The 25208-nt window shown below is 37.1% G+C and overlaps 1 protein-coding gene across 2 annotated transcripts in view; it reads left to right on the plus strand.

Annotated features, from left to right (window-relative positions):
• LOC140526982 (utrophin-like) overlaps nt 1-24445 on the plus strand; it is a 74428-nt gene extending 49983 nt beyond the window's left edge. The window contains exons 14-15 of one of the 2 annotated variants that reach the window (XM_072643599.1): nt 8426-8592; nt 22368-24445. In XM_072643599.1, the coding sequence (XP_072499700.1) occupies nt 8426-8592; nt 22368-22392 (192 nt within the window). In that variant the 3' untranslated portion in view covers nt 22393-24445. The other variant, XM_072643600.1, reaches the window with a different exon arrangement.
• The last annotated feature ends 763 nt before the right edge of the window (nt 24446-25208 follow it).

The following is a 25208-nucleotide window of genomic DNA, read 5'->3' on the forward strand; positions in this document are numbered from 1 at the left end:
TGTGACAGTGTAAAGACAGTCCAGTTAACTTGACACAGCCCCAAGTAGTTGTCCAGATTGCTTTTATATGAAAATAATTTTTCCCCATTTCTTTTTAAAATCAATTTGGTGGTATATTTATAAACCAATGGTTATATGTGTGGCCATGTAGGTCCAGTATAGACTGCTCAAGGCCTTTATGTGTGTGTGTGTGTGTTAACACCACCACTTTATCCCCTTTTCCCCAGAAGATCATTAGTTTCACACCATGTCGTTGTTAATTTTTGCATGTATGTGCAATGTAAAGGAGAGGAGATTTGACTGTTTGATACTGTTTCAAAGTATCTCTTATACAGTTTGTCATTTTAATATTTAGATGCACAATTTATACTTTATCATCGATGGTCAGGCAGCATGCCCTTATTATTTTTACTGTACTGAGTATATCCTTGTATTTATGTAATTTGAAAGACTTTAAAATTTGTAGCAGATTAGCCTGTATAATATTGATTAGTACTTAAAATATATTCTTATATTCATGTCTAAAGAGAGATTTGGAAGAATATATTAGAAATAGTAATAATTTATGGATAAAACCAAACAAGTCTTTAAGAAGAATGTAAGGAACTGTTAATGTTTCCTATCTAAAGAGTTTAACCATTCCTCCTTATGTTATTACATTAGGGAACATTTTCTTACGATGACACATAGTCATTCAAAATATTTAAAGAAGAGTCTTTATTATGTAGGGAGAAATGAGAAGAGAAGTGAGAAAAAATGGAGGACTAACACGCTAATGTGAGGATTTTTTCAGAAAATGAGCTACAATATACATTTTAGACTGCAAGCAAAACAAAGCAATTCTCATTACACATAAAATTTGAGAAATATTTTGTTTCCATATGTGTTAATAACCTACAAAAGCCAAATAATCCATTTATTTCCCTTTAAGGGAAGCCTCTCAAACCCTCAATTTCAAGTATTTGTTAATTTAAAAGAAAAATTAGATTAACCAGACTTCTCCCCCAAACTAAAACCTTAGCTTTAAAGGGAAGTAAATTGAAAGCAACCTTAACATAAAAGCAATTGTTGGAGTTTGATTCTATGTACACAGTTTAAATGAAGGTGTAAGGGAACCCAGGTTATTTTGTGAAAGGGGAACGAGCCAAAGCTGACGACATTCCTTGTACACAGCTTAGAATGTGTCAGGTCTTAGGGATGGCCTGATACGTAGCCATGATAGAACCGTGAGAAGAGCAAGTAGACATTTTCCCTGTGTTCAGATGAATCTTGGAGGAAATGGAGGTAAGGTGTGCTATTGTTAGTTTGAGTTCTGGAAGGATGCTACATTTTTCTGTATCCCATGTTTTTAATGGAAAAGTATTATCTTGAGCAGCATTTATTTCATTGACCCACTCCAGGGCTGTCTCAAGTTGCTTCTAACTCAAGTAATCAATTCTCTTAGTGGTAGAATGGTAGCAGAAGCATGTGCTCTTCAAATGAATATATGTTTGACTTTAATATTTAGTAGTTAGGAATAGGTGGGTAAAGAAATAGGAACTGAATAAAGTGTACACAAATTCGAAACCAACTTTTTAGTAGGCTATTTCCCCTAATATTTTAAAACATTGCCATGTTCCTCACTAAAAAAATTCTTAGTATTTCTCAAACTAATCAGTTAATAAAGAATATTTATTGAGCCCTTGTGCTCATAATATGTTTTGCTTTTTAAATATTTTATTGACAGATATTTTAAAATGTTCTAACTTTCTAGTTTCTCTCACGTTTTGTTCATAGAAGACTTCTTTATGAAAACTAAATACAGTTAAGTAATACAAATGAATTGTGATTGTGATTGTAAATCATGTCCCCAAATGAATGTCTCATTCTGCACCTGTGGTCCATTGCCTCTTTCAAAGAGGTGCAAAATATTCATCCATTTTCCTACATGTCTTCCAAAACCATGATTGTACCCTGCTTTGGTCAGAGTTGTGGTCTTTCTGAATTCTATTCCTTTATATTACTGTGGTAAATTCTTCAATTTCTGCTTCCTTTCTTTGTAGAATGTTAAATATTGAAGGATGCAGAGTTGTATGAATAGTTTAGAAAATATTAGTCATTCAATCTGAGAACCTCAGTGAGATATCTAGTCCAATCTCTTCATTTATTATGTTATAAGAAGTTGAAGCCCAGAGAGCCATTTCTGCCCAATATTCAAAGCAAATGAGTAGGAGAGCTGGACTAGAACCTAACTCTCCTGATTCCTGGGTCAGTGCTTTTTTTCTTCTCCCCCACCAGAAACTGAAAAATACTGGACAAGAAAATATTCCTGAAAGTTAAATAATGTAACCTTACCATAATGAGAATCTACACGATCGATAAGAGTCCATGTGACCACAGTTCAGCCAAAGGCCAAATAGGTAGAGAACATGGACTGATGTGGTTAGTTCCCTAACTTGTGGCTTCTTGTGGGAGCTGGGATGAGAGGTAGGACTCAAGGATAGTATACGATTTGAGTAGGTGAAGAAAGTAAGCTGTTCAAATGGGAAGAGGAAGGCAGTTGGGTGGTGCAGTGGATAGAGCACTGGGCCTCGCATTTGGAAGACTCATCTTCCTGAGTTCAAATCTGGCCAAGTCACTCAACCCTGTTTGCCTCAGTTTCCTCATCTGTCCAATGATCTGGAGAAGGAAATAGCAAATCACTCCATTTTCTTTGCCATGGAAATGCTACATAAGGTCACAAAAAGTCAGACACGACTAAAATTGACTGAAAAACAAAGTGAGAAATAGTGCAAACATGCTGGTTGTGATTTCATGGATAATTCCACTTGTAAAGCATGTTTCATGAAGTTCTGCCTATTTCAGTCCTTCTTTGACACTAATTGTTTTGTTCAGTGAATGTCAATGTTACCTTGGCTTGTAGAACCAAAACATGACATTGATTGCCTGATTGGTAAGGTCATGCCACAGACAAGATGTTTTCCTTGTTCAGTTGTTTAGTGTCTGACTTTTTGTGACCCCATTTGGCATTTTGTTGCTGGTTTTCCATTTCCTTCCACAGCTTATTTTACAGATGAGGAAACTAAGGTAAACAGGATGAACATGACTTGCATAGGGTCACACAGCTGGCAAGTGTCTGAGGCTGGATTTGCACTTAGGTTTTCCTGACTCCAGGCCTAGGGCTCTTTCCACCATGTCATCTAGCCTGCCCCACAGGCAAGGTAAACAACTGCAGTTTTTCTGTATTATAATTTTTATAGATACTGTATACACGTAGCAATGTATTGATATAATAATATCCATCATTAAATATGTCAATCACCAGTTTTCTGCTATTTAATTTTTAATATTAATATCCAAACTATCTTGTTGATAAAGTTATCTTTGACATTTTTTATCCTTCATTACCACCAATAAAATCCTGCTCGGTTCTTGATGGCATATTTTTAGTTTTGGTGTTCAATTGATTTTCTTTTTTTGGTGACTGAAATCTAAGGGGGAGAGGCTTTGATTTTACTAAACTCATTAGCAAGCATTTCTTGAGTGTCTACTGTGTGCCCTGTACTTTGAGGAGAGTAAGTAACTTTGTTAAAGTATCTTCACCTAATGATTCTCCAGTGTGCACTCTCCCATCATTTGGTATTTAGCTGCGTAATTGACATTCCATCCTGGCAGTTCTATAATCAATACCTTGGCATATTCATTCCAAACAGAGGGAGGCGCCATAGGCTCAGGATGTGTTCTAGTAGAGGAATGCAGAAAAGAAATGAAGGGTACACCACTGGCTGGTAACTGAGCAGAAAAAAACACTGTATTAGAGAAACACTGTTAGGTATTTGAAGCGATATTGAAGTAAATACAGAAAAGACCTGAGGAAATAGGTAAAAATGTTTTAAGATTTATGAAGATGAGGTTGTTTGTGTGCCCTTTACTGCACAGGAAGACTAAGCCTTCTTGCAGGATACCTTTTCTGATTTACTTTATAAAGGAATAATATGACAATTGCACCGTATGATGAAACTGTAATATTACATAGGTTATTAGTTTGAGCAAGATAGTGATAATGAGAAACATCTGGCTTCTATTTCTGGCTGTGATCTTTGACCAAAGCATTTAATCACTCTGTTATTTTCCTCCTCTTCAAAATGGGAATTAAATCTCAACTTACTTGCTTCAGTTTTCACTTGTGACAGTGACCCTAAGATGGTTTAGAAGGTCCCACAAGGTCTAATCATATAGTCTGCCTTCTTTTTGTGCCCACGCATCTTATTCTTTTTTAAAGTAAACTTGAGAACATAAAGCAACCTTTTGAAAAGGGAATCCTAATATTCTGGAATGACCCATAAAATAGTCTTTTATTAATGTTACTTCTTAATTAGGTAAGCCCTGACATATTCTGTTTAGTAATGGCTTTACTTCCAGGTATGGAAATGTGTGTTTTGGATAGCTCTTTGGGCAGATCTGCTTCAGTGTTAAGCAAAAACATTTGCACCTCTGCAGTTATGCTTTCGTTCATTTGGTTAGGTTTTTTTTTTCTTAGATAATCTAGTTTTGAGTCCTGTCCTCGTGTGATTGATTAGCCCTTAACGTATGGCTTGATACCATTAGAGCCAGGTATCCCTCTGTTCTTCTCTGAAGATTTATAACAGAGCCTATTATTCACTCACTCAACAGTGCTCTGCCAGAGCTGCATTTAGTCTGGGAGTGAACACATCCTTCTCCGGAGTGAGGGAGTGAATGCCTTTCTATCTCCTAATATAAACCAGCTCCGAGGGATGAACTATTATTATCTGTTGGAGCTGTCTTCCCAAGGGGCTTCTGCTTTGTCTCAGCAGCATTCATGTTTCACTTAATGTCCTTCTTGGCTACCAACTGCGCTCCTCTACGGCAACAGACAGCACTTGGCTCAACACCTGTGCTGAGCCGAGCAAACACTGGCTTGGGGGGGAGCATCTGTCAGGGGCTTTCTGTTGGGCGTCTACGTGTGCTTTTTAGATTGAGAAGAACGTGAAGGTGTATAATCCTTCTCCTTGGGAAGCTACAGCTTGTACCTCTCCAATGTATTCCTGGAAACGAGCATGCTCAGAAGATTGGCAAATCCTTGTCCAGTGACCAGGAGGAAATGAGCATTGCTCTTAATTTATCATGCAAATTCTGAGGTGTCTTCAGAAGTGTGGCAAACTTACAATGATGGCTGTGGTGAGAACATCTCTTCAGAAAGTTGTGGTTTTGTTGCATCGTTTACAGAGGATGGCAGTTTCTTCTCCTCGGTACCAGAAGCTCTGTAAGGTAATTGTACCCTGAAAATGAACGTCTCAGGAGATTGATTATCTGACCTCTTTTTCAAGCTTTAAAAACTGTCCTGAGAGTGATGGCGTTGAGGTACTTTGCAGAATGCCACGTTACACAATTTATTTGGCTGAATTGTTTGTGTAGTTACATTTGGGCTAAGAATTGTAAATAGTATTACAGCTTCAATGAATGCTGTCTTTTCTAATAGACGAAAGGTTGTCTTGTTTATGATATTCTACTGAAGTGTTTGCAGAGAATGTAATTAGTCGGTATTTTAAAAAATACTTTTTCATTCTTCTGAAAAGCATCATCTTACTAGTGTAAGCATTTTACTGATGTAAGTGTCAGAAAAATTAAAAGTAGATCGTATAAAATATTATTTTACCCTATTTCTATAAAACCAGTCCCCCTCCCAACACATCTTTCATTCTGTCATCTCATTAATTTTTTCTGTTTCTAAAATCAGAAGCGCATTTCGAGAACCATGGAAAATTGGTCTCTTTAGAGCTTGTTGCCTCCATTTTAGAACGGTTCCTTTTTTTTTTATTTAGGAAGACTCCTTTGTCAGTAATTATATTAGATATCATAATATTGAAGTGTTAGAAGAGGATCTCAAGGGTTTTCCAGTTCCATCTCTGGCCCCGATCTCTCTCTTTTTCTCTCTGCTTTCACGGGTGGTCCTCTCTGCAAGTTTGGGCACTTCCATAGAGTGGGAAGAACTTAGAGTAAAACAAGTGTTATCTTGTAAGAAAAACTGAGCAGGAAAAGGGAAGTGATTTAAAAGTTTCGAATTTCAGTTTGTCACTCCCTAAATCGTCCATGAGTTTGTACATCAGCCTCTCTTTTGAAGTTAGCACTGTCAGTGTTATTTGTGGAGAAGCTATTATTTATAATTTAGAGATAAGTCTTATTCCTATAACTTTTTCCAATGACTTGCTGCAGAATTCCATTTTAATATTAGTGTCAAACCCGTTTTCCAAAAGTTCCTTTCAAACATGATATTCTCAAAAACTTGGATTCAATCCCTTGTCAGACACACCTGTGAGCAGAATGAAACTTGGGGCTTTTCATTTTCTCCTAATGTGGCTAATATAGAATATAAAAAATATTGAACTTTATTTGCATGGCAAGTTTCTATGGTGCTGGAGAGCGAGGTGGACAACCAAAGTATTGTCTTTCGATTCCTTTATTTTCTTTGGACTTTGGCTAAAGCAGTTTTTCCATATAGAAAGTTTTCCTTGGGAGATGTATAGCAGGTTATGATTGACTGAAGTACTGAGGCATTCTTTGCAAGAACCTTCAGAAATATTTCTTACTCACTTGATTAGCTAAGCGAGGCTTCATAGATAGGATTTAATAACAATGTCAGCTGAGATAATCTGTATCTTTCATTTCCAATGTTTGATTCAGTGTGGTGTGTTTCAGTGCATGTCAGAGAATAAATCTGATCTGCTCAAAGCATTTTTTCACGCAAATAAGACAGTGTTGTTAATAGAGAAGAAAAGCTCATTCACTCATGCTTTTTTTGTGAAAGAAATTACAAGCATGAATACATAAAGCATCCTTTTTTTGTTTGGAGCTGGGTCACTTCACTGATACATTTGTACAGACTTGCACAATCGATCATTTGTCTCCCTTCTCAGACAGCCAAATGACTCCACTAGGTACAGCCACGAAAGTTACCACAGCCAAACATGGTCAGCTGCAATATCAGTAAAGGAAGAGGAATGCTTTAATCAGTTTGGCTAATAACATCCCAAATAAAGGATACCCCAAATTACGATAGAATTTTGTTTACCTTGACCTGTCACTGGGATTTCGTTAGAACAGAACAGCCATTTAGGGGAGGGTTACTCTTTGGGCAGATTTCTTGAGAGTTTCCTGTATTTACAACATGTGCTATCTCAGTCTGAAAATGGTATTTATGTCACTTTGTGCAGGAATTGATCCTGCCGTGTACTTTTTGTACCACTGCTCAATTACTGCTGATGCAGCTAACAGAATAAGAAATTTACAGTCCCAATATTTTCCAGCAGGTGTCAACATAAGGCAATGCTATCAAAGCTCTGGTTTAAGGAACCAAGAAACTAAAAAGGAAACTGGCATGAATATTGTAAATTAAAACGACCTAGTGGGAGATGGATGCATAACATTCATTTTGTTGAACTGAGCAAATTTATTTTCGACATTGACAACCCTGAAATCTGTATGATGTCAGTGGGGTACAATTAGATGGCTGAGAGTTGCTTGCCTGAATAGTTGCTTAGTGATCGCTACTCCTCTGAAAGATGTTTGATAGTGGTGACAGAAAACAATTCTACAGCATAGGAATATTTTTTTGTATTTTGTCATCTATAATAGAGTTTAATTGAATTCCATTTGTTATCAGTCTTCATGTATCAAACGGATAAATATCATGAATTCATGTTCTTATGGACACCAAGAATATTAGAACATTAGTACAACTTGGTCATTTTACGGATGAACAAACTAAGGACAAAAAAGCTGTGACTGACCTGAGCTCACACATCTTTCTTAGTGTACACATCACTTTTAAGTTCCCAAAGGAAGCAGTAGCTCATATTTTCATTTGAAGGGAAATCAGCAATTTTTATGTATACATTTAGAATATATATACTTCAGCAGAGATGGAACCCTCAGACATTTTTCTTTTATGCAAATGAAAACAATTTCAGAGAGAAATTAAATGCTAGGTTAACCTGAACTGAATTGAATTCCAGTGGCCAGTCATTGCTTCTCTCGTACCCTCCCACTACCCTAGTTACTGGTGCCGTCCTCGGTTTGTTAGATGTGTGGTTATAGCCCCAAAGTAGATTGCCAACTTCTTGGGATTGATTCAAACAGTTTCTCTCAGTACCTTGCATATCATGAGTACTTAATAAACGTTTGTTGCGTGGGACTGGACTGGAATTCAGAAGTTGTAGGCTTTGAAGAAATCCCTTGTTTATGTTTGAAAACATTCGACTGTTTGAAGAAGATTGGCTTTGTTATGAGGAAGATCAAAGTCGCTGGTTAAGTCCAAACATCATGGTAATTGATGATCGTAAAAACTATTGTCTTTATCTAGCAGAATAATAAATTACTATTACTTAACATTTGCATTTTTCTCTTCTTATTTTAATGGGACATACAGGCAGAAATCAACCCACACAGCGATATTTGGAAAAATATCGTTGAAAAACAACAGGAAAATATGATCAAGGCCCTTGGAAATTCCAATGCAGCAGCCACCCTCCAACATAAAATCAATGTTATGAATGAAAGATGGAGTCATTTAAAAGCCAAATTGCCTTGCATCAGGTCAGTATAAGATATATGAAAATAGGAATTTTGAGAAAAATTTCTTTGTTAATGTGGTATTGTGAGAAAAGAGGTGCAGCACTGAAAATGGCTCAGCAAGATTTTAACATTTTAAATCCAAGTGTACTTGGATCACAATTTAGAGTTGCAAATAGATTTACCAAAATCTAGTCTGTTCTTAAAATTTGCATTGTAAGTAAGGTTGCAAACTGCTTAATAATAGTGAATATTAGTTTTAAAGCAAAGGCCAGTACTGACATCCAAATCTCAGTGGAATCTTTTGAACTGGATAGTAGTCTCATTAGTAGGCTAGGTAGCCTGGCCTTGGAGTCAGGATAGCCTGGATTCATCCGATTCCTCTAAAACATATTATTGTGCTGAGTCGTTCTGTATATGTCCCTTCACTTTTCTTGCCACGGACAATTCTCTTAAGACTTTTAAATTACAGATGTCATGTTGACCTGTATTAATGAAGGAAGTTCATATACCAAGGAGCTTCGTAACCTGAGAAGATAATAGATCCACAGGTGCATCAAGGCGGGGGGGCGGTGTTACAAGCCAAGGAGTTTCCTAAAGTGGGGAAATTATAGAGATCTGGTGGTGTAGAGAATATTATTAGTATTTCTCTTACTAACATTTCTCCTCTTGCCTTTCTCCCCTAATAAGATCTGTAATTTTATCTAAATTGGTAGTCTGTTTACCAGCATAGATTGAAGTCTTGCTAGGTTTGGTAAAGGAATTTCAGAAGGTACTATGGTGGCCAAGACAAATTGATCATTTTATGGCTAACCTTCTGGTAACAAGCCCTTGAACTTGAAGTCAGTTGGTTGTCAGGCATAAGACAGAGTCTATTCTCTAGCCTATGTTCCACATCTTTTTTTTTTTCCTTTGGCTGGACTTTCCAGAGCTTGTTCTTAATTGACAACTTTTAAGACCTCAGGTTCACAAGCACATCATCCAGGACTGTGGCAGAATATTATCATCATGGTCAGTAGTATCTGGGGGTAGAGAGATTGATATCAGATGCATTTCAGATGGGTGATTGAAGTCAGTCCATCACTCAACTATCATTTATTAATGTGTACTACGTGGCAGGCACTGTGGTAAGCACTGGAGATAAAAAGAAATGCAAAAACAAACTCTAGCATCAAGGCATTCATACTCTAATAGGGAAAGATAACATACAAGATATAATCAGGATCAGGTAGAAGTATTATTGGAGTAAGGAGTAACGAAAAGACTCCTTCAATATGGTTGAACATAATACGTTGTGATGGCTGTGATTGCAGAATGGAAAATGTCATAGATGTGTGCCAGTTTATGTAAATCATTTTCAAGTTGGCATTTTCAAGTTGTGCTGTAAAATCCTCCATTTGAATTTTATTGGTCCTAATATGTTTGTTCACCAATTTCAATACCTTTCTCCCTTTTTCATACCTGTATAAATGAATCAATGTCTATATCTCCACTCTTCCAGCTTGAATGGCAACTCTGTGATCAAGTCACTCTCTGTTTAATTGTTAGGAATTTAGGCCTCTCTTTTTTAAATTCATCCCAGAATGTGTTGCTCAGAAAGCCTGCAAGAGGAAAGAAAACCCAGTCTGGTGTGACTTTGAAAAATGATCAACCAATTTAGCTACCTTTTTCTCTACCAAAAGGGAAAAACAAAGGAAAAACTCCCCCATGGTGAAATTAGTTTGTGTGTAGACACAAGCTCAGTGTGATATACTGTAGTTACCTTTGCTTCTGGTTTCCTAACCATGATTTCTTTGGTGCAGCCACTTTGGTGGATCTACGATTTCATTAATTTTCTATATTGTTTCTGGTCATCCCCTTTCCGTGGTTCTTCGTACATGGTAATACTGATCCACTTTTCTCCATATATTCTTCCATATGTTGGGTGTTAGCCCAGCGTGCTCAAGGATGTTTGTGGTCGTCATTACTATCTAGCAGGAGACCCCAGGATATTACTTGAGCTATCCTTGTCATTTCTTGTGCTAGCTACTTCACTTGCCCATGCTATGATCTAGTCTGTTGGAAAAATATGTGTTAGAGAAGAGTAAAATATTTGGGATCATAATGATCATCTCCTCAATAAGTCCTTGTCTGTCTGTATCACTTATCCAAGATAAGTCTGTCTATTAATAGCTGGGCAAAGGACTGCCAGATCAAATGTAAGCCATATTTTAGGAAATATGTTTTATTTTCCCCCATCTATTTTATTTTTCCAATACAAATAGGTTGAGCAATCTTTTTCCAAGGTACTATTGTTTTCACCAAGGAAATTAGGATTTTAGAGTATCACACAATTAGTTCACTATTGATCAATAAGATCATTTAAAAATCTCACCATTGATAATGAATTCTTCTCTTTCCAAACAAGGTACATAGGGTCTTTCCTATAACACCAAGTACTTTAGGTGATCAAATGCCTTTTTGTTTCTCATCTTATGTGATGGTAACATTTAGATTGCCCTTGAATCATAGAGTGCTTTGTCATGTTCGGTATCAGTAAGGACCCTGGCATAGACAGCTTCTTTGATCGACTTTTCTAAAAGAAAAGCAACTTTTGAGGGGTCAGCAATCTACTTTAATCAAGCACATATGTCATTCACTTAGTTCAGGGGAAAAAGTCAGCACCCTGAACTTCAGAGAAAATAAAAACAAATTACAACCAGAAAGACCAACAGACAGGGCTTCCAACTGTCTGAACATAGAGAAGACATATATCATTACCAGAGAGAGAAGCCCCAACACATCTGGGTTTTCAAAGCAGGGGGGCTTCTTAAAATGGCTGCCCAGAGTCTCATCTGGCATATAGAAACCTTCTTCCAAAAAATTAGTCCAAAGTAAAACCTCACCTCAGAGTATATATATACTTTTCAGAGCTTGAGGGCATGACTGTCATGACCCAGTATCTCATTAGAAATTAAAAAAAGGTGTTGTCAGAGGCCTATTAATGGATGGGGAAGGTGTTTAACTCTTTTTTCTCCCCCTAGCCCCCACTTACCCTCAATCATTAACCTTAGATGTCCACATGGATGGATAGGTACGATGATACCTTTTTGGGCGACCATTTAAAAAGCTATGTATGTTTTACTCTATGTCAAACATACATCTGTTGTATCTTTGATCTGCATTCAGGCTGTACTAGTTCTTTGGAGATGGACCAACATCTTTCATCATAAGCCTTACAGAATTGTCTTGGATCATTGTATTGCTGAGAAAGCTAAAGTTATTCATAGTAGTTCACCATAAAATATTGCTGTTACTGTGTAAAATGTTCTCCTGGTCCTGCTCTTTTCACTTTGCATCAGTTCGTGTAAATCTTTCCATGCTTTTCTGAGAGCATCCTGTTCATCAATAACAACTTGTTCAGTCATTCCCTAATCGATGGCCATCTCTTCAATTTCCAATTTTTTGCCACCACTAAAAGAACTGCTATATTTTTGTATGCATAGGTCTTTTTCCTTTTTTAAAAAATCTTTTCGGGATATAGACCTAGTAGTGGCATTTTGCTTGGTCAAAGGGTATGCATGGTTTTATAGCCCTTTGGGGATAGTTCTAAATTATTTTCCAGAATGGTTGAATCAATATACAACTTCACTGATTGTACATTACTAGTTTGACTTTTCTCACATCCCCTCTGACATTTGTCATTTTCCTTTTCTGTCACATTAGGCAATCTGACAGGTGTGAGGTAGTAGGTCAGAGTTATTTTAATTTTCATTTCTCTCATCACTAGTGCTTTGGAGCATTTTTTTATATGACTATAGAGAACTGATTACTTTTCCTGAAAACTGCATGCTAATATCCTTTGACCATATAACAGTTGAGGAATGCCTGTTATTTCTATAAATTTCCCTCTACAGCTCCCTCGCCTGACTGGTGTTTCTGGATAATGGCCATCACCTCTCTTTGTACAAAGTTTTAGAATTTTCATGAAAAAGACTAAATGTATGCCTTTCATTTCTTTAGGTAACAAATGTTATGAGGTGATATGCATGACTGTGAGTGAATCATAGATCAAAATCTTGCAAAAAAGGGCTATTATTTCTCCTACCATTTTTGATGTTCTTGGAATCCAAAAAACTTTACTGTCACAAGCCTCATTTTAGGTTTTGTATAATTTTCATCATATTCTTCACTTTCATGCTTTTTTTTAAAGGCGAGGAATTTTTAGGTAAATTGTCAATTATCTAAGAGAAAATGAAAGGGGATGTTGGGGCAATGTAGTACAGAGTAGGAAAAGGAACTGTGGACCTTGAAATTAGATAGAATTTGGTTTGATACCAGTTCATAATGGGCAGGTCATTTCACTATCATCCCTTAAATGAGGTCAACAGTGTTTGTGGAGGTAGAGTCAGAGACCTGTGGAGAGGATTGAAATTACTATTATATTATGACCTAATGACTGATGATATTTTGTGTTTGTCTTAGATTTAATATGTAGCTTTGTTCAGTGAATGGTAATTGTCTCATCTCTGTTTTAGTCCTCTCAATTATATTTAGTTTAAAGATAACTCCAGGCCCACACAATTTTTTCTAGTTTAGTATAACTAAATTTCGATTGACAACCACATCTTCTCATTTGTATATATGCTTCTGATGTATTCCCAGTGAGCCAGATGTATTTTGTGACCTTCAGAATGTTGTGTAATTCCCAAGTTAATGATTTTCTAAACCTGTATCAAAGCTAATTGTCATACTGACATATTTCCTAAATATTGTAAATATTGGTGATTATAAAAGAGGTCTAGAAGCAAGCTGTGAAAATGCCTCCCTTGCTCCCCCCCCCCCATCAAACCAGCACTTCTTTTCATTATCTTGATATAATATTTCTGTGATTACCTTTTCTTTGTTATAAATGACGTTGGTATGATAGATGACCTAAGGAGAAGGGCATTTCCAGTCAAGGGAATTCTATTGAGGAAATGAAAAGTTGCCTGTTGTAGAAGAAATGGTATCATTAGTGGGTCTATACTGGCTTTGTAGATTGCATTGCAAAAACCGGAAGTTTGTGCACTTTCAGAAACTCTGCCTTGGCAGGGCTGGATCAGCCTTCAGCCCAGCTGAATGCTACTTTCTTCCTCCCGTGTCCACAGAAAGGTGACCTTAACAAAGTGTTTCCCTGATCGCGGTATTTGATTTCATTGAGCTATTCTTTTTCTTCATTTCGTTTGGCATCCCTGGGTATACTTTTTAATCCTCCTTCTGGGGATCTCTTCAATTTGACCCTAGCATTTAGGTTTGAAATTGAGAGGGAACACTCCACTGTGGGAGCTTCATCTGTGATATCTTCGGTGCCCTATGACTTGCAGGCACCCAATGGAGAGATTCTCCATCTGACACTTTGTATCCAACTGAACTCAGAGCAGAGTGGTCTTAGTGCAAGAAGTAACCAAGAACCTTATCCTCTATGGTGGGCCCACTTGTCTAGGTGGTTATTGGAACTTCAGAGCAATGGGGTTTGATTTCTTACCTAAAGGGCGAGGCTTTGACTTCCACTGGGCCAAATATCCCAAATATCTGTGTATGCTCACTTTTATGCAGTAAAAACTATACATGCCTGCCTTGTTTTATTGCACTTCACTCTCCTGCAAATGAAGCAGTACAAATGAAAACAAACACATGCCCAGATATTTTTAAACACTTGGGGAAAATTGGAAACTGGTCAATATTTTTCTCTACTGAGATTGCAGAGCTGATGTTACTTTGCAAACCACACCTGTTTAGAAACACTATCTTTTTTTCTCTATAAACCAACCACAAAACTATACATAGTTGCATCCCTTGGCCTTTGTGATATTCTTTGGTGGTCATCACCCCAAATCTTACTAGATGTCATCTAAGGTATAAGATTTTTGAAGTGATACAAGGCATTCTCAAACTTCAGTTCAGTTCTCTTTGAACACAATATGCATCATAACACAAAAGATCTCACTTGAGGGTACTTGTATACCCTGACTGGTAACTTTTCATGTTTTGAATAGGAAAGTGAATAATGAATATACATAGGTGATGTTTTTTTAAAACTTTTGCAGATGATTATGATTTGCTTTAAGTAATACAATAATATATAATAAAATGTACATTATATTACATATTACGATGCCACATACTTATGATCTATTGTCAATATATAATTGTGGACAATTATGATATGTTAATTGTTTGAATTTCTGGGGTATATGAGTAGGCAAAAGCAAAGGATGGTGTTCTTGGCTCCAGGAGGGGAGACAGTATGATTCCGTGCCCATACATAGCCAGCAGATGGTAGAAGGGGAAGGGCAAGAGACTTGTTTTGGCCTGCTCTAGTATCTTCTCAATGTACCTTTCTTCACTCATCAGGTAATCAGTAGTCTGTCTCTGGTTAGCACATCGAAACCAGTTATAGGATGTGCAGGCTCCACATTAAGGAACAGGGCTTTTCTAATCACTTCAAGCATCATGATTTCCCAAAGTAGAATCCTAAGTGTCTTCCACATGGGTTGCCACCAGGCAGAAGACAACATAGATACTCTGAGATTAGGACTTTATTGGCCAGGGCCCTGTTAATATGGAACTCCATTGACAAGAATTATGTAGGATAAGAAGGCTTTTGAACAGCTTGTGATTAGCAGTTTTTAGAGAAAGTATATAAGTCAGTGAGATCATAGATCATCAAAGAATTGAAATAATTATGTGAACATGCAAATACATGGTTTAACATTTAATTTTGCTTTGGACAGTATTTTAACAGTAGTTAAAATACTCAGTTTCCTTCCCCTATCCCCTCTGTAAGTCTAACACTGTTATTATGCAGGTTTTTGAAAAGGTAAAAGAAGCTCTAAACTTTGGTAATTATGTGTTGTGTTGCAATATTAGTGTTAGCTCATTAGAAAAGTCCATTCTTTCTCAATATTAGGAAGTAGTAGTAAGGGTGAATTCAGATTCACCTAAGTTTCTTTGAACAATGAAATGCTTATACTTTTCTATCCACCTTTGATCAAACATTCTCTACAGTTCTGAATCACATTTTTCTCTGAGACTATTTCAGTTTTAAATAACTAAATTTTATTTTGTTCTAACATTATTACATATTTGCAGAAGTTTTCTTTCATGTACTTGAGTTTTACTTTCTTTTGGCTTCATAGATGCAGCCAATTTTCCATTTCGTTCCATAAATGTATATGAAATGCCCACTGTGCACCAGTTACCAGGTTAGAGAATACAAAGGCAAAAATAAATGAAGATAAAAAATACCCTTATTCTTATTCTACTGATTTATTTAGAGTTTTGTCTTTCTCTGGTCAATTAGTTAACAAAATACTTTGCAATGAATAGTATCTTTCTTCAACGTAATGTGTTCTGAGGCAATTTATTTTTCTTAGGTGGTTCTGATGCAAAGAAACCTAGGAAAAACCACATTGAGTGGAGATACCCTGTCTTATAGTATATACCTGTGTTTCAGTACAGAATGACATACCAGTGTACATACTAGTATATCCTGCCTTGCCTCTTTGTTTAGAATGTAAGAGAACAGAAATCAGTGTTACTGGATTTTGGGGGAAGAGAAAGCAAAGAAGAATTTAAACTATAGGATTTAAGGAATCTAGAGGGGAGACCAACTTCATTGTGTTTCCTTCTGCCCATATGTTTTGAATTGCTATGTAGAAGCAATGAACAAGAGGGACCTTGGATATCAGCTAGCAGAGTGTGTTTTGGAATAGTATTCTATCCAAGGGTGGGGAACCTGTGGTCTCCAGGCCACATGTGGCCCTCTAGGCCCTCAAGTGTTGCCCTGTGACTGAATCCAAACTTCACAGAACAAATCGCCTTAATAAAAGAAAGGCAGCAACCAAGGACCTAGAAGGCCACATGTAGCCTCGAGGGTTAGATTCCCCATCCCTGGATAGGAGATACCTGAGAACCTAAACGTTGGAATCTCTGCTCACATCCACCCCTCCAAAAGCAGGGATCTCTTGTTAATCTTTTTCTTTTTTTCCCATTTGTCTTTCAGCCTCGTAATTCAACAGGAACTGTTTACTCCAGAGTTACCAATACTCTGTTTATTGCTAAATTTCTTAAACTTGTACTTTTTTGACCTGTCTCAACATTTGAAACCGTTGGCTAACCTCTCCTTCTTTGTACTTTCTTCTCTCTGACTTTCTACCTACCTCCCCTACCTCTGAGTTAATTCCCTTTGCTGTTTATCCTCCATATCGCAGTACCTAACGGTGATTTTACCCCCTGGCTATATTGTGGGCCTTCTCTCTCAATGCTGCCCCAGCTTGATGACCTGGTCGGCTCCCATGGAAAGGACCTAAGGAACAAGACTAGATGGAAACAATGTCTTTTTCCTGTCTTGTGTTGCCAGCTGCCCATTGAACATTTCAATTAGATGTCCTGAAGGCATCTTGAACCCCTCATTTCCTTTTTTTTTCAAGTCCTAGTCTTAATAATATTTTATTTTTTCTTCAGTTGCATCTAAAGATAATTTTCTTTATCTTTAGCATTCGGTTTTCAAAAGTTTGAGTTCCAAATTCTTTCCTTCTCTCCCTTCCTGAGAGTAAGCAGTCTGATATATGTTACATATGTGTAATCATGCAAAGCATATTTCCATACTTGTCATGTTGTACAAGAAAATACAGACAAAAAGCAACACACGTGCCAATAAAATAAGTGAAAAATAGTATGTTTCAATCTGCATTTAGCTTCTGTCAGTTCCTTTTTCTGAAGACGCATAGCATTTTTCATCATGAGTCCTTCAGAATTGTCTTGGCTCATTGCATTGCTGAGAACAGCTAAGTCATTTACAGTTGATCAGCACACTGTATTGTTGGATCCGTGTCCAATATTAGACTCACTTCACTTTGCATCAGTTCATGTAAGTCTGTACAGATTTTTCTGGATTCATCCTGCTGATCATTTCTTAGAGCATACTAGTATTCCATCCAATCATATACCACAATTTGTTGTGTCCTAATCTTTCAATGTCCCTTCCAACACTTAGCATTTTCCTTTTCTGTCATATTAGCCAATCTGATAGGTAGATATGAGGTATTATCTCAGAGATGTTTTAATTCACATTTCTCTAATCTATAGAGACAGAGCATTTTTTTCGTATGGCTATAGCTTTGATTTTCTGAAAACTGCTTGTTCCTATCCTTTGACCACTTATCAATTAGGGAATGACTTGTAACCTTTAAAAAAATTGACTCAGTTCTCTACATGTTTGAGAAATTAGAACTTTATCAGAGAAACTTTCTCCAAAAGAAAAAAATTTCTCAGCTTTCTACTTTCCTTCTAATCTTGACTGCATTGGATTTGTCTGTGCAAAAACTTTTTAATTAAGTGTAGTCAAAATTATCCATTCTGCATCCCATAATGCTCCCTGTCTCTTGTTTGGTCATAAATTCTTCCTTGTCCAGATCTCCACATTTCCTAATCAGAACTCATTATCTTTCCTCCTACCCCCCAACTCATCTTCTGAATTTTCCTTTTCATGTTGATAACACCATAATTTATCCAGACAATTCAGCTTCCCAATGTCGGTCTATCCTTATCTTCTCTTATACCCCATACACCACATAAATTGTTTGTTGCCAAATCTGTTTTAACAGTATCTTTTATTTTTTCCCCATCTCTTTACTTACATGACCTGTTTCTGGCTATCATCTCCTTTTACCTGGACTGTTGCCTCTTCAACCAGCTTCCCACCCCAAGTATCTCCTCATCACATCCTATCCCCTCATAATTTTCCTCCCTTATTTAGCAGACAGGCCAGTGACTTTCTAGGGTCAGATCTCCTTTGTTTCACTTTGCCAACCGTTCACAACCTGCCCCCAACATTCCTTTCTAACCTCATTATGCATTAATTTTCTTCATCATTTCTTCCCGATTGGACTATCTCCTCCTGCCATTCCCCACCGGAAGTGGCAGTAGTGCTCTAGTGTTGGAATGGCCAGTTTTTCAGAAATAGCCAAGAGGTCTGAAGAAGAGAGAGAGAAAGGAAGGAGTCCTTTGGTCTAGGTTTCACATGTAGTACTTCAGACCAGTGGGTGCTGTAAACCTGATAGGCTCCCAGAGACACAGGTTTGAAGTTTTCATCAAAAGTCGTGTTGGAAACATCATCAAGGCCACCTTGATTTGCCAAGCCTGGCTAGAGAGAAGGACCTGAGGGCTAGCCCAGAAGCCACTTGCCTGAGGCCAGTAATCCTGTCCCCAGGCCCCAGGGCCTGTCTGCCCTCACATAGCTTTCTCAATTAGTTTCCTCTCTTTTACTCTTATTAGCCCTCTATCTCCTGACTCCATCCCTTAGCATGCTTAGCATGCATTCCTTTCTCATCTCTACTTCTTAGAATTTCTTGCTTTCTTCAAATCTCAGCTCAAGTGCCATTTTCCACAAGAAGTCCTACTAGATTCTCTGCCCTTATCCCACGCCCCAGCTATTTATGTTTTCTCCCCAAACCCATTACCTTGTCTATATTTTAGAAATATTTTGCATTCTTAAAAATTCTGATTTCTGCCAGGACAGAGACTGTTTAAATTTTGTCCTTGAATCCCCAGTGCCTGGCACATATTTGAGAGGTGATAAAGGAATAGCAATTAATTAAAGCCAAGAAAAGTTGAATGTCTCCTTTACAGACATGCAAAATGTAGAATGTCTTATGTGCAATAAGGAAACTTGGATTTCCCTTCCTTTATGCAGATCTCTTAGACCTTTCAGGCTTAGACTTGAATTTCCTCATCTGGAAATAGGTAATAATTACATGACTTATCTCGCAGGCTGATGGTGATAAAAGTACATTGTAAACTTCAAAGGGCTATGGAAATATGAACTATGATTTTATTACAGAAGAAAAATAGTAGGACGTCATAAAGTGTCTCAGCATGAATCATTTGAGTCCGGTTTTCTTCTCAACTGTATTTAAAATGGGTTACTGAATAGTCGCAGATCAGCCTGATTAAATACCCTGCAACAAAGAATGGATATACTTTCTCCATACAACATTACACTGTATTGTACCACTCTGCAGAGCCAATTGAATTTGGGATTGTGCCACATGCAATAAGAGAAGATTAAGGTTGTCTTAAAATTAGCTAGTGCACTATGATCTAAGCCAATCTTGTTTAAGAAGATGGGATGAGAAATGAGGTGTTTTTCTCTTTCTCTTTTCCCCTTCATTCAGTTGTCTCAATCATTCCTTCAAGTGTATGAAGAATTTTTACTTTACTTGCCTAAATCCAATAAAGACCAGGGCCTTATAGATTGGGCATATGTTAATTTTCTTTTCTCACTATTTCATTAGAGACGTCTTCCCCCAGTTCAGTCAGGAAAGTGTTACTTCCCTGCCTCTGAAGCTTTTCAAGCAGTTGATCAGAGAAGTGGCCACTTGAATAAATGGAACAGTAAGCTCGTCTTGGTTAAATTGGTACAACTTCAAAAGCAAACAATGTATGGGGAAGACACAGAAAAAAAACCAAAACAGGGCAAGTTTAACCAAACCTAAAGCCATTCTTTAACAATATTTTTGAATACTTAAGGCCTTATCTTGTTTCTACTTTCTGTCCTGTTAATAATCTTGAAAGCAGCCAATCTAATAAAACTCCCATATTAAAGAGATGCTAGTTTCCAAAACAAATCTGGAGGCAATTATTGACACTACAAAAGGTTTCTTTGTCTTACATCTATAAGGTTCTTTCTAAGTTTCCAGTCCCCAACATTTCAAGAATTACTTGATTATCACCAAACTGGTTGTTGTCCTTCGTTCTCGAAGAGGACCAAAATGACATTACCATGACAAAATGACATTTCTGTGTGTCCGACTGTGGCTGATCAGACCAATATGAGCTTGGAATGCTCTACCACAGATTGAGCACAGATAGTCATATGAACATTGGGGGTGGATACTCCAAATGTGCGCATCCCACATTTACTTTGTGCTGTCTTGATTCTGCTTTGCTCATAGAGTATAGCACCCTTTCTGATGTGGGCACACCATGCTGAGCGGTCCTGTGCCAGTGTCTCCCATGTCACACAACCAATTCCAAAGTTCTTGAGAGAGACCTTGAGAGTTTCCTTGCATTGCTGCTTCTGACCACCATGTGATCGCCTATGCCATGTGATTTCTCCATGAAACAGTTTTTGGCAAGCGTACAGTGCAGTGGATAGAGCCAGCAGAACAGGAGTCAGGAGGACTTGAGTTCAAATCTCACCTCCAACTTTTGACATTCACCAGCTGTGTGACCTTGGACAAGTCACCTAACCCCATTTGCCTCATCCTGGGTCATCTCCAGTCATCCTGATGAATATCTCCTCACTGGATTCAGATGATTCTGGAGGAGAAGTGAGGCTGGTGACCTGCACAGTCCTCCCTCAAAACTAAGTTAAGTGCAAGTCATGTCATTATTTCTCTGATAGCATGGTCTTCTTCGTCAACAAAGGATGAACACACACACACTTTGCATTTGAACAATGTGCTTAGCCCATTGGAATTGTGCTCTCTGAAATGTAGTATGAATGCTTGGCAGTTCCGCTCAAGCAAGGACCTCAGAGTCTGGTAGCTTATCCTGCCAGGTGATCCTCAGAATCCTCCCAAGACAGTTCAAATGGAAGCAATTCAGTTTCCTGGCATGGCACTGGTAGACTGTCCATATTTCACAGGCATACAACAATGAGGTCAGCACAATGGATCTGTAGACCTTCAGTTTGGTAGTCAGTCTAATACCTCTTCTCTCCCAAACTTTTCTTTGGAGCCTCCCAAACACTGAGCTAGCTCTGGCAATGCGCGCATCGACCTCATTGTCAATGTGTACATCCCTGGAAAATACACTACCAATTGTAAGTGAACTTTTCCACAGAGTTCAAAACTTCTCCATTTGTTGCAACCGATAGTTCTACATATGGATGGTGGCTGAGGGAGCACCTGTATTTTCTTGCTGTTAATTATTAGGCTACATTTAGCACAGTCAGCAGTGAATTGATCCATACTTTGTTACATTTCAGCTTCAGAGGTTGCATTGAGTACACAATCATCTGCAAACAGAAAATCGTGCACCAACACTCCCTCCACTTTGGTCATAGCTTTGTAGCCTTTTCAAACGGACGAACTTACCATCAGTACGGTAGTTGCCCTTGAGACTGTGTTTATCCTCACTGAAAGTATCTGATAACATGGCTGAAAACATCATGCTAACAAGCATGCGAGCAAGCACACAGCCCTGTTTCACTCCATTGATGACTGGGGAGGCACAAGAGCATTGTCCACTATCCACAACCTGGGCAAACTTGCCATCGTGACGCTGGCATACAATACTGATGAACTTCTCTGGGCAATCCAATTTTGACATAATTTTCCCTAATTTGTGAGTGTCAAAGGCCTTGGTCACATCTACAAACATTGTGCACAGAATAGGAATCTGAATCTCATTTATGTTTTTTGTCTTGTAACAATCCTAAGAAAAGATTTGCGTGATGGTGTGGTGGTAGGGGTGGTGTAGGAGGAGAGAGCCAATAATTTGTATAGTTGAGAGTCTCATCTCCCTTCAATAGTTTTAGTCATTTCAGTTTGACTTGAAATCTCAAGTCTGGCACATGCTACCTGAAGGAAAGTATTACACCTTTCTTTGGTCTTCAGTATTCTCATCTCTAAAATGAGGAAGATGGACGAAATGATCGGAAAATCTCTTATAGCTGAAAACTCCACGTTCCTTATTTTTGTTTTGTGAACCTTAAAGTGCCCTATAAATAAGAGTGATTATAATTATTATTTCCCATATGTTCTTAATAGGAGGAGAAGTTCAAACAAGCTCTAAAGAGCTGCCCACATGGTGTGTATAAAGCCTCTTGGACCTGACAAGGTGTAATAAAAATAGAAGATCTGCATTATGAAATTGCTGCATCTGCATCAAACATGTTGTCTCCAGCAACTGATAGGAACCATTCGTTGTACCAATATTTGAAAGCTAAGAAACTTTACATAACTGAGGAATTTCCTGAGCCTCCTGTGGAACCTGGAAGGCACCTATTCTATCTGTCAAGTAGGTGGTGAGTTGTTTCTCCAGCTCAGTTAGGCTTTCCTGCAAGACCTGCAACATGTGGTCAGTTTCCCTCATGGTCTGTAGTTGCTTTTCCAAAGAAATTTGTCTGAATTCTGCCTATAGAGGAGAAAAAGTATTAAGAAACTCAGCAGACACTCAGTTAGGTATAACTATCAGAATACAAGAGCATCCACACATTCTAGGTCACAAAAAGAAGAAAGAGATGCCAAAGCATCACCGCTTAGAGAGCTATGACTTGATTTAGAGAAGTAATTAACATCCAAGAACATTCATTGAAAAGATGCTATTGAGTTGTAACAAAAAAAAGATACTTGTACTTTTCTCTTAGCAAAGCATAAAAGACTACCCCTCACAACATTAGATTTCTTCTATAAACAACATTAAATAACAGCAAAGTATAAGAATAAAGATCGCAAAACACAGAGACAAAATAACTGGCTTCAAATTCTGGCTCTGTTAAGGAAAACAGAATGACTTTGGGAAGTCATTTTTATGAATGAAAGGCAGGAAAAATATGAGTTACCATTGGCCAATTTTTTCAGGTACTGTGTGATATGAAATTTCAGAGTTACCTTGACTTTCATTTTTTTAAATTATTCGATAATGGAACATTCTTTGATATAGTTCTTAAAAGTTTACAATATTAGTTATTAATAGTTAAAATTTTTCTTAAAAATTATTATTTTTTTCACTATTAGCAGATGGCTTTTGGTCTTACATATTTCTATTCATGATATGTCTTGGATATCTACCCTTATCAGAGAGATTTGATTGAAAAAAAAGTTCCCAGTTGACTGCTTCCAATTCTTAAACTGTATGCATTAAATTTGTTTGTGCAAAAGCTTTTTTATTTCACATAATCAAAATTATTCATTTTATCAGGTCAGTTTCATCTATTCCTTATGTTAAGAATTCATCTACCAACTGTAGCTATGAAAGGTATATAAGATCTCCTAATTTTGCAACATTCCATTGGTATTATCTTTCATATTCAGGTCATGTATCTATTTGGATATTATTCTGCATTATTGTACAAGATATTGTCTAAGCCTAATTTCTACCAAACTGCTTTCCAATTTTCCCAGTAACACATGAAGGTTCCTCTCCTTATGCTTTCACCTTTTCCATACATAAGTAAGTGAGCTCCCAGTATTTCTGATTAGACCTTGTCAAGTCAACTGCATTGATACCCTTTTTCTATTTTTTGAACAGTAAAATATGATTTCACTGACAGCTGCTTTATAATGTAATATATATATTTTATATATACATATACATGTATATATAATAGAATAACATAATAAGAAGTGCTATTCTCTCCCACTCAATTTTTTGCACTATTTACCTTGATATCTTTGGTCATCTGTTCTCCCAAGTGAACTGTTACAACTTCAATTAGATTTGATAAAGTACCCCATTGCTCATTCTTAATGATCAAATCATCAAATGAACTCTGGTAATATTATCACCTTTATTATGTTAGTATGACCGAACAATGAGCAGTGACTGCTCCAATTATATTATCTTTTGTTTCTTGAAGAAACATTTTTATTCCAAGCTACACAAATATTAGCTGTGCTTTGACAGAATAACTCCAAAATATTTTATACATTTCGTAGTTATTTTGAAATTTACTTTCTGTTTGGTCCTTCAGACTTTTTTTTTTAATTGTACAGATATACTGTTGATTGTGGTTTTAAAGTGAAGTCTGGAAATTCATTGAAGGTACTCAGTGCTTCAATTAGTTTCTTTGCTAATTCCCTGGAATATTATAAATAAATGATCACATCGCTGACAACTAAGAATAGTCATGTCTCTTCTTTGCCTCATTTTATGAATTTAATTTCTTTCTCTTGTCTTACTGTTATTGCTAACATTTCTAGAACTGTACTGAAAAATGGGTGCGTTGGTCAGGGATAATTTCTATGGTGTCACTAATGCACATTATTGTTATTTGGGGTTTTAGATACATGTTTCCAAAAGTAACAATTTTATAAACATATGTAAAAATTATGGTTTGCAAAATGGTCAAGATAGGGAAAAAATGACATCACATAATTCTATGAAGTTTTTCAGGTAAGTAAGTTTCAAGTAAGCATATATAATTCCAGTATCTTATAAACGCTTATACATGTAAAATAGTGTTTTGCTCAGTGTTTGTTTTAGATCAAGGAAATTCACATTCTGCTTTTTTCAATACATTTTATACATCGTTACTAACATCTGCTGTCAAAGTTTAAATACTTCTACGACTTAATAGTGAAATGTAGCTTTCCCGTTACTATACAACGCACAGAAGTATATAATGAAATATATCTGTACTGCTGACAGGTAAGGCACTTAATGATATATTCAGATATATCATTGATCAAGATGATTTGAACTCTGTTTTTTCTTAGGAACAAACACTATTTAACCTTAATAGCTGAATAGAAAAATGCATTTTGTCCAGTTAAGGGTATAAAATTCTATATCTGTGTTAATGAGAGTTAAAGATCTTCCTTGCCCAGTAATAGCCTTCAGGGAAGCTTGATCAGGGGATGTTTGTTGTGTAGGAAGGTCCACAGTTT

This window comes from Notamacropus eugenii, chromosome 2, assembly GCF_028372415.1.
Source record: "Notamacropus eugenii isolate mMacEug1 chromosome 2, mMacEug1.pri_v2, whole genome shotgun sequence".
Taxonomy (NCBI): domain Eukaryota; kingdom Metazoa; phylum Chordata; class Mammalia; order Diprotodontia; family Macropodidae; genus Notamacropus; species Notamacropus eugenii.